Here is a 13546-nt window from a genome sequence, read left to right on the forward strand (position 1 = left end):
ATCATTTCCCTTTTAAATGACTAATAAAGATGTTAAATCAGACCTCACTTAAAGCTGATCTTGAGACATCACCCACCCAATCGTTACATTTTTATCTCTGATTGCCTTTGGGTATTACCCCCTCTTAACAAGATATTTCACTTCCACAGAGTGAAAACAGATTACAGGAAGCATCACACAGAGTCTTTAAAATGTTGTTTGTTCTCATATTCAGATGAAAGTAGAGCCTTTTGAATGAGCGTGAATATATATAGAAGGGCCAGACTAAGCTGCTATATAAAAAATTAGCTTAATATGTAAAATGAAGAACAGAATGAGAATGACTTTTTAAAAACAAAGACATGGCTTAATTTACTGTCTAAATATTAACAGCCTGCTTAATGTTGGAATCATGCTGAAAAACAGTATGGCAAAGCATCACCTTGGATTTTCTAGCTGCCACACTCAGGCCACCAAAACCAGAAGCTTTTCTATCTGTGCAACTCAGATGGTTGACAAGTTTAAAAAATCTTGAGCAATTTTATTTGAACTGTGCCATGTACATAATACAATCAAAAGATAAAAGGAGAGGTCATGAGGATTCTAATAGTACCATTTTTTAATCCCATATGCTGAACCAGCCTATAGATATAAACATACAGGCATACATATATAAGTAGCAACTTCTTTGTAATTCACAGACTGTCCCTTATATCCAAGGGCTCATGGGAAACTAACACCTGCCACCCTTAACACTTTCTCATTAGCTGCTTCTGTAAACTCTCAAGAGTATTGCAATTAGTTCTTTTATCAAACAAACAAAAATGCTGTTTGGCTGTTGTCAAATAGATCTGCCTAGATAACATTCTGAATATGATCACTAACATCACGTTCTTAGTTTGATGTCATCATAAAGACTGCCAAGATCTAAGAATGGCTAACTGATTTTTTTCAGTGTTCATTTGGGATATTATTACCATTTCAATTTTATTTGACAGTAGCCACAATTAACAGGTTCATGAAAAACTAGCTTTTAAAAAAGACTATTGCAGGTATTGACATTTTAGCAATTTCTTTGTCAAAAGCTTTGACAATATGTAAGATCTAATTTGCAAAATAGCCAAAGTAGTATGAAGACCTTTCTTGTCTGCCTTTTCCCCCCTTCGAAACAGAAGGTATTAATCACTTGATCTCAAAGGCAGCTGACTGATGCTATTCACTGAGTAGGGCATTCTCACTAATGTGGCCCCATGAATAACTCTCAAGGCTTTTATTATTGCTCTGAGTGGACTCTCAGCAGCAGAGCCTCTCTTTAGCAACCCTCATCCCCTCAGGCTCCAAAAGGATTATAGATAATGGCTGAAAGAAAGCATCATTGGTAAAAACAAAAGTTTTTAAAGGGAAAAAAAATGGGAGCAAAGTGGACATATTGGAGACAAGTCATGATTCATGGCCTGTACTGTGTTCTGCCTCTTTCTCTTACTCAATACACTCTTTAGTTTTACTGCTGGATAAGAAGGGACTAAACCAGTGCACTTCTCCTAGCAACCAACATCAGTCAGCAAAGAAGGCATGTCATTTGCTCAAAGAGAAAACGGAAGAATCTGGGGTCATACAAAGCAGACACATGTTCTTTTGCATTTGATCCCAAATTGATTATCAAAAAGGATTCAGTAAATGCTAAATAATTCTGTTTTATGTGAATGTTAACAATCCATAGAACTAAATATCAGCGTGTCCGCTTGCTATATAGTTGAGTGTCAAATGCTAACCCAACCCACTTCATTCAGATGTTCAGTTTTTCACTTTTCCAACACACTCTTTCGTCCCCTCCCCTTACAGTTCAGGGAGATTGCCCCTCCCAGGTATATCCTTGTACCTCCTAGACCATTTCAAATGCAAAGATTAGGCATAACCTCCTATAGAGAGAGATCCATGTTTGGAAAGCTTAGAATTGAATCCTGAGACAGATAGACAATACAAGCAATTGCCTGATCATTTTATTTGCATGTCATGTGTAGCCGCTGCTTCAAAAGATAAAAACTGCTTTCTGAAAAGAAATGTTGAATCAACTTGGAATTTAAATTCACCATGATGAGACACATTTACTGAGAGCCTCAAAAATCTGGAGAGTTTCATAAGATCCAAGTGATGAACATCACAGGTGCTACAGTTTAACAGGAAAGTGCAATAAGAATTCACAGCCTGGAAAGGGTTCTTCAAATACAAGTTGTCTGTTGGATTGTGAGGAGAGGGCAGGCATCAAGCCACTCAGTTTATTCATATCTTATTGCCATGTGTATAGGGAGGTGGAAGGCAAGGGGGTAAGAGCTATATTTGCCCAAAATCTGTACCCACTTGTTGTACGTATCTTTCAGATTCTTTTTCCTTTCGTTTTTGTATTAAAAGTTGACATTATTCAGGCTTTCAAATCACAAAGGTGGGACTGAAACACTTGAAAACATACTTAGCTACGAAACTATTTACATGTTTCATGATAGCCAGTGAGGAATAACCCAGTTAAACCTGGTTTTGGGCAGAAAAGGAGGCCTCAAACCTCAACTGAATGACAACTTGATTTGTGAGTGCAGGGCTCATGTGCCCATTTGATGATTTTTATTTTTATTTTTATTTTTTTTTTTTGAGACAGGGTCTCCCTCTGTCACCCTGGCTGGAATGCAGTGGTGTACTCACAGCTCACTGCAGCCTTGACCTCCCAGACACAAGCAATCCTTCTACCTCAGCCTCCCAAGTAGCTGGGACTACAGGTGAGCACCACTGTGCCCGACTAATTTTTTTTCTTTGCAAAGATAGGGTTTCACCATGCTGCCCAGGCTGATCTCAAACTCATGGGCTCAAGAGATCCTCCCAGTCTCCCAAAGTACTGAGATTACAGGCATGAGCCACGCTGTGTGGCCTGAAACGTTTTTTCATTATTATTGTTTAACTCTTGAAATTATGTGAAAACAATTACAATGCAAAAAAAAAATATTTTGAGACCACCACATTAAATGTTCTAACTCTTCATAGTCAATTTTGCATGGGGGAAGAAAAAAACACAACACAAAAGCAAACAGTGAGAATCCTGTACCTAGCATTTTCTTTTCTTTTTCTTTTTGAAATGAAAGTAAGTTTATTAAAGTAGTAAAGAAACAGAAATGGCATTTTCTTTTTAAAAGGTTACATTTCACCTACTCAGTTTCTACTCTAACCCATAATAGAGACGGGGTAAGAAGCACTAAAACAACTGGCGTTTGAGTAATAGCTTGTTGTTGCTGGCATTCAAAGGCACTTAGAATACACAAGCGGTTATATACTTAAGATGAGGAAGGTGAAATGCCGTCTCTAATTTAATGGAACAATAATAAGCTTGGTTTTCAATAACTGTTATTTGGCAACACATTAAAATTTACTTTATAATAGAGATGTAAAATACAAGAGTGCCTGTTGCTAGATTCATTCTAAATTTCCCTTAATTTACTCTAACCCTGAAATCTATATTCTATAATAATCGGATATATCTAAATAAGTTTAATCATATTCTAGCATTTGCTAGTATTTGGAAATATATGTATTATAAAACTTCAAAGTATGACTCTAACCTTGATTTATAAAAACTTATAAACCTTTATAATGAATAACTCTCAACTCAAGTTTTTTGGAAAGTCAAAAGTTCTCCCTTTTTGAATCACACTTATGAACATTTTAATTGGTTATAAGTGCTGCAGAGGTTTGGGCCAAATCCCTTAAATTCCAGTCTGGTTTCAACTGGGTGTTCCTTGCTTAAACTTGAAAAGCCTTTCAATGAGATAGTTGAGTTATATTCCATGTTCTCCAGCTCATTTCCAAAAAGCCTGGAACCAAAGTCTAGGGAAAGAGATCCCACATGAATCCTTACAACAGAAATTAAAAAGTGGCTGTTAACCCCCTCTCCTGAGCTAAAACTTCCATGTTGCATATGGTTCTAGTTATAGTGGCCATAAACTAAGCACATTGACCTAAGACTATTGTCTGCTTAGTATTAAATTTCTAAAATTCCATTTATTGATAAGGAAAGCGTTAAGTACCACTGGTCATTAATGAATGAGAGCGGATGTGAATCATAAGACTGGTTAATTTTGGCTGTCATGCATATCCACAGCCATATCATTGAACCCAAACCAAAATACAGATATGCTACATGACTGTTACTGTTTTTAAAGATGGATGTTTATGGTTTTGGATAATTCTTTTCAAGCCTAAATTTGTGTGAGTGTGTGTGTGGAGACGGAGCCTCTGTCACCTAGGCTAACGTGCAGTGGTGTCATCATGGCTCACTGCAGCCTCAACCTCCTGGGCTCAAGGAATCCTCTCATCTCAGCCTCCCAAGTATCTGAGGCCACAAGTGGACACCACCATGCCCAGCTAACTTTTTTTCTTTTTTGTAGAGACAGGGTTTCACTATGTTGCCCAGGCTGGTCTCAAACACCTAGGCTCAAGCGATCCTTCAGCCTCAGCCTCCCAAAGTGTTGGGATTGCAGGTGTGAGCCAGTGCGCCAAGCCCAGGCTAAATTTTCTTCTTTAAAAGTTCTCAAATATAAGAATAAAAGTTGCAACATTAAACAGAAGTACTTGGAATATAGAACCTAAGGTTGATAGAGACCTTGGAAATTACAGCCAAATGAAATCATTTTTGGTAAGGTTCTAAGGCTATACAATTAATCTACTAGGGAAGCTACACAGTGCATTCCAGAGATCTGGTCACCAAAGGTATGTCACTTCCACAATAGTAATGATACCGTTTTATTCAGGCTGTCCTTTCTGATATACGTAACTACTCATTGTGCAAATGTAACTAATGGATAATTATAAAAAGTTATTAGATTCAATGTCTTATACTAAATGAAAGAAAGCTAAGGGGGCTATCTAGAAAAAGAATTAGTGAGTGGATACCAAATGTTAATTTTTACTTAGGTCTTCGGTTCTCAAAGTGTTTATTTAGTTTGTCTTACACAAGATTTATCTCCACAGTACATCATATCAAAGCACCAGGTAAAAATTATCCAGGATGAAATGTAAATCAGCCAACATGAACCAAAATGCAGGCTTATACAAGCATGGTCTACTTGCTAACAAATTGCCATTTGTGTGATTCCTCTCTTGTTTACTCTCTTCATTCATAGCACCTTTCACTTGGGAATCACATGTGTTTTGTAATCAGCTTATGATGCAAATGGAAACACACGTGTCATACCACGATTGTCACAGTTGCCTAGGTGAGGCCACCAATAAGTTCCCTTAAGAGGCAACAAAAATTCTTACTCAGTCACCTGAAGACTCACAGGTGAAAAATCTTATTAAAATTGTCCTAACATGCACCCCAATTGTAGTCCATAATTAGTCTGATAGCAAAGTCCTCTTCTGGTTATTTTCCTTGTTCATACCAGGCAGGGAATAATAATCTAATAAAAATACTACTAATTATAACAATAAGTTATGCTTGAGTGGCATTTATAAAGTACACTGTTCATGGCATCATATATATCTTTTTTTTTTTTTTTTTGAGACGGAGTCTCACTCTGTTGCCCAGGCTGCAGTGCAGTGGCGCGATCTTGGCTCACTGCCAGTTCCGCCTCCCAGGTTCATGCCATTCTCCTGCCTCAGCCTCCCAAGTAGCCGGGACTACAGGCACCCGCCACCACACCCGGTTAAATTTTTTGTATTTTTAGTAGAGACGGGGTTTCACTGTGTTAGCCAGGATAGTCTTGACCTCCTGACCTCGTGATCCACCCGCCTCAGCCTCCCAAAGTGTTGGGATTACAGGCATGAGCCACCATGCCCGGCCCATATATATCTTTATATACATCTTTATTTTATATATATATATTTATTTATTTATTTATTTATTTATATCATTATATATATTTTTTTGAGAGAGACTTTTGCCCGTTGCCTAGGCTGGAGTGTAATGGCGCAATTTTGGCTCACTGCAACCTCCACCTCCTGGGTTCAAATGATTCTCCTGCCTCAGCATCCTGAGTAGCTGGGATTAAAGGAAACTGCCACCATGCTCCGCCAATTTTTGTATTTTTTTTTAGTAGAGAGGGGGTTTCACCATGTTGGCCAGGCTGGTCTTGAACTCCTGACCTCAGGTGATCCACACACCTCGGCCTCCCAAAGTGCTGGGATTACAGGGTGAGCCACCGTGCCCAGCCTATATATCATTATATTTTTAAAACTATTTTATTTCTCATTATAACTGTATGAGATATACATTATTACCATGCCCATTTTACAGGTAAGGACACTGAGGCATAGAAAGATCAAATTACTTGTTCATACTCATTCAGAAGTGTTTGCTCAGTAGTCTTTCAATAACCATCTTATCCTTCTTCCCTACAGGCAAACTATGTTGCAATCAACCTAGACTTCTTGCATTTCCTTAGCACCCCTCTGTCATCTTCATGCCATTTTTCTGATTACTTCTTTTCCTGGAATTCAATTTCCAATCTTTTTGCCCACCAAAATCCCACTGTTCCTCTAAGGTCCAGGTTAAGAGAGCCATTTGGTGTTGACCCTTCCCAGATTGTACCAGCTGGAAATCACCTATTCCTTCTCTGAGTTCCCGAGACTATACCGTGTACACCTTCAAACTTCTTATTTATCAGACACTACTTTTTTTGTTCTAGCGACTTGGTCATTTAGTACCTTCCCTACTAAGTCATGATTTCCTTGAATGTGGGAACATTTTCACAGGTCAGTATGTTCTTCATAAAGCCAAGCAAGTTATGTTATCAATACGCACGCGTCGAATCAAACGAATAACCTAAGCATAGTCAAGCTAATTTTCTCATGGACTCTTCAGAAAATAGCTGGTCATTTTCAGCAACAAGAGCCTGAAATTCTTGTTAAGGAAGAAACAGTCTCTCATAGGCAGAAGCATGGTACAGAGATGAAGCATCCCTGAAGTCTAGTTTCTGCTCTACCACTGAGTAGCAATGGGATCTGTGACAAGGCACATAAAATCTCTAAGCTTCAGTTCTCCATGTGCCCAACCAATAAGAGAGTTGTGCACTATAGCTGCAAATATTTATAATGGCTCCGAGATGCTATCATTCTATGATTTATATTTACTATTGCTGAGATCTCTGCTAAAAGTGACAAGTTCAACTGAGGTACTATCTTTGTAAAGTTTTACAAGGCAACTGAGGAAGACAGAAGACAACAATCACTGAAGGGATTAGAAATCAGGACTATTGGGGATTTGAGGCAGATTAGTATAATATAAAATTGTTTCACTTCAAAACATCATATCCAACTCATAAGGCCCTTCAACTCTTTCTTTCCATGATCAATTAAAAGAAAATATTTACCTCATATATTGCTAATCGGAATGTAAAGTAACACAGCTGCTTTGGAAAATAGTCTTTCAGTTCCTCAAAATGTGAAACACAGACTAAACATACGACCCAGCATTTCCACCCTGGGTTAAATGAAGGCATATGTTCACACAAAAGTTAGTACGTGGATGCTCAAAGCAGCAACATCTATAATAGCCAAAAATAGAAATAACTTAAATGTTCATCAACTAGTAAACCAAAGGATAAACAATATGGAATATTATTTGGCAATAAAAAGGAATGATGTACTGTTACATGCTATGACACAGATGACCCTTAAAAACGTTATGCTAAAGAAAAGAAGCTAGTCACAAAATGACATCATATATTGTATGATTGCATTTACATAAAATGTCCAGAAAAGACAAATCCATAGAGGCAGAAGTAGAGTGGTGATTTCTTGTGGTTAGTGGAGGGATGGTGGAACAAGGTACATAGTTTCTTGCTTGGGTAATTAAGAACATTTTAAAGTTAGACTGTAGTGATGGTTGCACAATTCTGAGAACGAGTTGAATACAAGTTGTGAGAACAAGTGAAAAATGCTTCCTCAATGGGGGTCATGAAAAAGCCTATGAATGGTGGAAGCCATTTACTGCAATGGGAATGGCTAGAAAGAGGAGAAGATTCTGTCTTAGGCTTGAGTTTTGTATATTCTCATTGGACATGAAGCAAAGACGTCAAGTAGTCAGGTGAGTATGTCAAGCACTGATGCAAGCACTGGAGATCAACAGCGTATACAACAGCCAAGCTATATGCTTCTGGATCTTATATCCCTCCATGTAATGATTAGGGCAATTCTAGAATTATCATCCAAACATGTATTTAAACCTCATGTGATTAGATGAAAGACTCTAAGGACTGGCTGCAAATGGAGGAGAAAACCCCAAGGATTGAGGCCTCCGTTACTCCAGCACTGTGTTGAGTCACGTACTTTGGGTAAGCATGCTACCCTAGATGCTCTATGCTTCTATCATTGTGTAACACACTGCTAAAATAGTAGAGTTGATAGGTATTTATGTTTTAAAAAGAGTTTATAATCATTCCTTCGTTCTTTATATAATAATTTTTTAAAAAGAAGAAGAAAAGCCTACAGCTGGCTCAGGAAGTTCTTCTGGATACTTTCCCTCCTGCCCACCTCCCTCCCCCAACATTGGGTGTTCCAAGCCCCTCACAAAGACCTTGAACCCTCAAGTAGTGGCTCAGCTAATAAAGGCACACATGGCAAAAAAAAAAAAAAAAAAGAAGAAGAAGAAGAAGGAGAAAAGCAGTATCTATGCGAATGTATTGATTTAGGTTGATAGATCTATACCTGGAGACCCTGTAAGAAACACAGCAATACTTTTCTTTAGAAATAAATCTGTAAAATGGCACTCTATAAATCTTCACTGTTTGCTTGAACTCAGACCGGACGACTTTTACTTGTCTAAACTGGAAAATGATAGGATCCATGCAAAACATTTTTCATAAAGCTATATATAATATTGTGGGGGAAAAGTGAGAAAGTCAAAACCCCGATTGGATCTACCTAAAGGTAAAATATTATTCACACTTTTCCTTTAAATGCAGATTTTCTAAATTATCATTCAAGAAACACCCTCGTCTATCTTCTTCACTCTTCAAGAGTTTCTCTAATTCCTTTCATTAGATCCAAAAAAGAAAGAGGAGAATAAGAAGAAGAGGAAAGAGACGATGAATGAGAAGAAAGAGGAGGAGAGGAGAAGGAGGAAGAAAAAGAGGAAAAGGAGAAATAGTAAATAAGATGATAATCTTTTTTTCTAATACTCTTCAAAAAGCAAATTGCACATGGGAAGTAAATGTACCTCCTGTAGACTGCCGGAACTATTTCAGCAGATATTACTAGGCACACACACATCCCACATACATCAGCTCCCTTCATTGCTATATATGTGCTTACATATCTATATTTTTATTGTCAAACATGCTATTTTACACAAGCTGCTCAGGGATGAGATGGCCAGAACTGCTCTTTTTATATAATCATTACTTTTTTTTTTTTTTTACAATATTTTTGTTTAATGTTCTAAGAAATCCTTTTTATGGTCCACATGTTGCATAGCATCAAGGGTTATTCAAACAAAGCCAATTCAAACATGGTATTACTGAAGAGCTTCAGAAACACATTTCAGGTTACTTATATATAATTTAAGTTCTGAAATAGACTACATATGGCTATGATAATAAGCCCATTACTGAAAAAGAGCACTTTAGCCACATGTATAAATGTCTATGAGATTCTACATCTGCACTATGCACATACATTATCTTTATTATATTTATCTCCCCTAATATCAGCTGTGCCACTTTCATTTAAGAATAGTTAAAGGGTAAAGATGAGAAAAACATTCTCATTTTAAAACACCTTTTCACAAGTATTATAAAATTATCAGATTGATGTAACATATGGCATATAGATGTAATTTAAAAGTGTTGCCATAGTTCCTATTAATTCCCCATAAATGACTGCAAAACCCTATTCTTATTCAAAAATTAAAAAAAGCTGGAAAACAAAGGCTAACCTTAACATACATTCTCCTATATGATCATACAGAAGAGTCTAGATGTGATTAATCTGCATCAATAAGAAAACCATTATTTACATCCCAAATAGAAAAGTTTATCTGCCGTTCTCAACTAACTTCATATTTGCTCTCTATGGATTGCTACAGGGACACAACACTGAAAAATTATAAATAATATTAGCACATAGCTTCTATGAGGTGGCAAAACTCTAACATTTTTCATCTACTATAAAAATGCACATATAAATAACCCACCAAGCAAATATCAATGCAAATCTATGTATCATTTCTCACTGAATAAAATTAGTATCTGTGTCTAGCACAAGGATGGTCAGTATATCTTCGAAATGGTGCAAGCTTCTGTACATTTGAAATTCATGTGGAGTATAAGCACACACCTCTAAGAAGAATCAGTAAACAGGAATCATAGAATCCTGGAAGAGTAACAAAGCTTAGAGATCCTACAAGCCAACCTCTTCACTATATATGTGAACAGTGAGTCTCAAAGTGTTGAGACAGCCTAGAGGGCAGTGTTGTCCACATCCCAAATTTTCAACCATCCCCGTGGAGAAACTGTCATTCTGAAGTATCCAAAGGCAATCCAATGTCAAACGTATGATTTACATATTAATTTAGTACAAGTGTCCAGGGTTTCCTTTGCTTTTGACACAGCAGATGCTAAATACAAAACTAGTTTCACACACACAAAAATTTAACATTGCCTTTTCAGTCTCAACTCCTCAATTTTGGCATTTTTCACTGCATTACGATGAATTCTGCTGCATAACTGTGGCCCAGACACATACTGCCCCCTTATCCTATAATGTTAAATCAGAACAAAGGTTCTAGGTTGTCTTTGGGGGCAGGAGAAGGGTGGTGTGGGAGAGAAGGAAGGAAAGAAGGGAGAAAGGAATAAAAGGGAGAGAAAGAAGGGAGACAGGAATGAAAGGAGGGAGGGAGGGAAGGCAGACAGAAATGGTGTCTTGCTACTGCTGTTCCAGCAAGCTGGTTAATTGCATTTGTTTTATATATCTCCAAACAGCCTGGTATATTAATTACATTCTGTAACACTAAGCTCTTCTGATTTCCTCTGTCACTTCCACTGAGCAATTTAATTGTATTCCTCCTAGCAACACACTGATTTAAAAATACATATATAAAAAAAACCCTTGGTGATAATTTTGTAGTCTAATGTGTAGTTTATACATGCATTTCTGTTGAGATATGTAAATTCATGATTTATGAGGACATATTCTTTAAAAAGTTATACCAAAGTCTTCTTATCATGAAAATCAAACACACCTGGGACAAATAGGTAAACCTATTTTGTTATGGTAATGTACATGTATTTTAATGTACTGAAAAATAAATGCATGAAAAATAATTATAGATGTTGCCATAGTATAATTCACAATAATTAAATCTTAAACATCTACTGCTTAGACTGGGAAAAGAGAGAAGCAGTGCACACACACGCATCCCTCCCTTACTATCGCTGGGGGGCAAAGGTACTCATGTAGTCCATGATTGAAAACAGCCACTTGACAGTAGGTAAACTCTTCTGTACTGCCTCATGTTTATAGAAAGCCTTCCTTTTTGAGTCCAATACATTGGGCTCTATGCAGCAGTAGCTGCCAGGAACAAAGTTAGCTACCACAGATGGGCAAAAATAGGCAGTGTCCCAAATAATGAATTCACCCCCAATGCAAATGCTGGAGGAAAGTTTATGTGGCAACAAGCTATTGTGATGGCTTGAACAGTTGGACAAATACACTTTAGGTTCTTTACAAGTACAATAAGTAATTAAAAACCTAAAGTACTGCAATCCAGTTACGAAAAAAAAAAATCTAGTACTCCCCTTATACCAATTCTTTCCATTGATATAAAAATTAAAGCCTCTAGAAGGTTAATAGCAAATATTCTGTTAACTCTTTTCTTTTGAATACAAACCAAAAAGCATGTTAATGATTATTTCCACTCTTCATTCAAAAGAGCCACAAAAAAGGATTTTGCAATAGTCGCACAAGAAATTGACATGCTGTGAAAATATCCCAGTAAACCAAATCGGAACAAAAGACAAGAGAATCAGAGGCAGAATGCTGTGGGCTTGACAGACTGACTCAACCTAGAGGGAGACACCTACAGCACCTGTTTAAGGTCTCCACTGTGTTTGCCCACTGGGGACTGAGCTAAGTGTTCCAGTCCTGTGGCCGGCCCACAGCTGATGCTTCCCCCTTCGTGGAGCCTCGCCCAGTCTCACTTTTGACAGTTTTCTCCCTAGGATCTAAATTCTTCATTCTGATTTAACGCTAGGAGAGCATTCACTGGCACACAGGTGATACATATTGATCTCAGTCTCAAATTCCTAACCCATTGAACCTTCCTTAGAGTGTCTATTACTGTATTTCTTCACTTGAATGTCTCAGCCAAAGTTCAGACACAAGAGCAAACATCAAACAGAGAGCAGGCACAATAGTATTAGGCTCTTTCAGGAGACTGACTGTCATATTCCTTTTTCTAACAAAACTGGGAGCCCAGTGATTTATTGTCCAACTCCTTAATTAGTTAAGTAAATTACAGCAACAATAACAACAATAGGTGACTACCGACATGTTCCACTTGCAGCAGTTTAGAAACAAAAGACTTAAATAAAACCTCTGCCCCCAACGAGCCCGTGCCTGGCCAAAACGGACTAACAGACATAATGTCATTTCATTTATAACCCACATCAAATTCAAAAAGAAATGGTTTTGGGGGATTGGGGGGTGGGGGGGGGCGCAAAAAAAGATGAAAGCATTTTTAACTTACCATCAACCCCAACATATAAAAATCCACAGAGCAGTAGTTGTGTAAACATCAGCAGACTCATTTTGACATATTAAAAAGGATCCAGATTGTTTAAGAAACCAGTCCCAGAGAGCAAAAGTACAAAAATGAGTATCAAAAAAAGAGGTAGGTCCAAAGTTTAGACTTTCCCAGATACTAATTAAAGTCAAGAGGAGCAAATCGCAAGATCAGAAGCGGTTGGTGGAGAGGTCTTGAACGGGGCACACTGAGATCCATCCAAATTCACAGAGGGCACTTCAAAGGCTGCTGTATTTCCAACACTCCGGCTTCCTAAATTCCCACAAATTCAGCCCAGCCAGAGAGGGCTTATTCGAGTGTGTCTAACCCTCTCTCCTCAGGCTCCACTGCAATCCAAAGCCAAGTTCTTTCTTCAGAAGTCAAGATGATGAAGGGGGAGGAAGAGACCTAATTCCTAGAAAGTGTTCCACAAACTTGCCAGCGCGCTGCCGAAAAACCATTGGCCTGCCCACCGGTTTCTTTCCCCCGGTTTCCTTCTCCGTAGCAGCTCCACGGCCGGAGTTATTTTTTAATACGTATATATTTTTACTTAACTTCCATAATAAGGATGTGTCAAAGCCACACTTTGCAGGCGGGCAGCCTTGTTGCCTCCCTCCACCTCTCCGGTTTCCAAAGGAGAGGAGAAGCGAAATCAGGACGGTTCGGGTGGAGAATCCGAACTCCTACGTGGTGGGGCTGCGGGGAGGGAGGCAGGGAGGGAGCGAGCGAGGGAGGGGCCGGGCGGAGGCCGGGGCTGCAGCCACCCCCGCGGGCCGCCTCGGAGCGATTGTGCACCCGGCGGCC

The 13546-nt window shown here is 38.3% G+C and overlaps 1 protein-coding gene across 7 annotated transcripts in view; it reads right to left on the reverse strand.

The window, feature by feature from the left end:
• Nucleotides 1-13546, reverse strand: part of ROBO2 (roundabout guidance receptor 2) — a 1388177-nt gene that overhangs the window by 618510 nt on the left and 756121 nt on the right. For 2 of the 7 annotated variants that reach the window (XM_030802117.1, XM_030802112.1), the window contains exon 1: nucleotides 12707-13462. The exons of 4 other annotated variants lie outside the window; for them this stretch is intronic. In XM_030802117.1, coding sequence (XP_030657977.1) covers nucleotides 12707-12767 — 61 coding nt within the window. In that variant the 5' untranslated portion in view covers nucleotides 12768-13462. Of the gene's footprint in view, nucleotides 1-12706; nucleotides 13463-13546 lie in introns of those variants that run through there. One more of the 7 variants, XM_030802116.1, reaches the window with a different exon arrangement.

This window comes from Nomascus leucogenys, chromosome 21 (assembly GCF_006542625.1).
Source record: "Nomascus leucogenys isolate Asia chromosome 21, Asia_NLE_v1, whole genome shotgun sequence".
NCBI lineage: Eukaryota > Metazoa > Chordata > Mammalia > Primates > Hylobatidae > Nomascus > Nomascus leucogenys.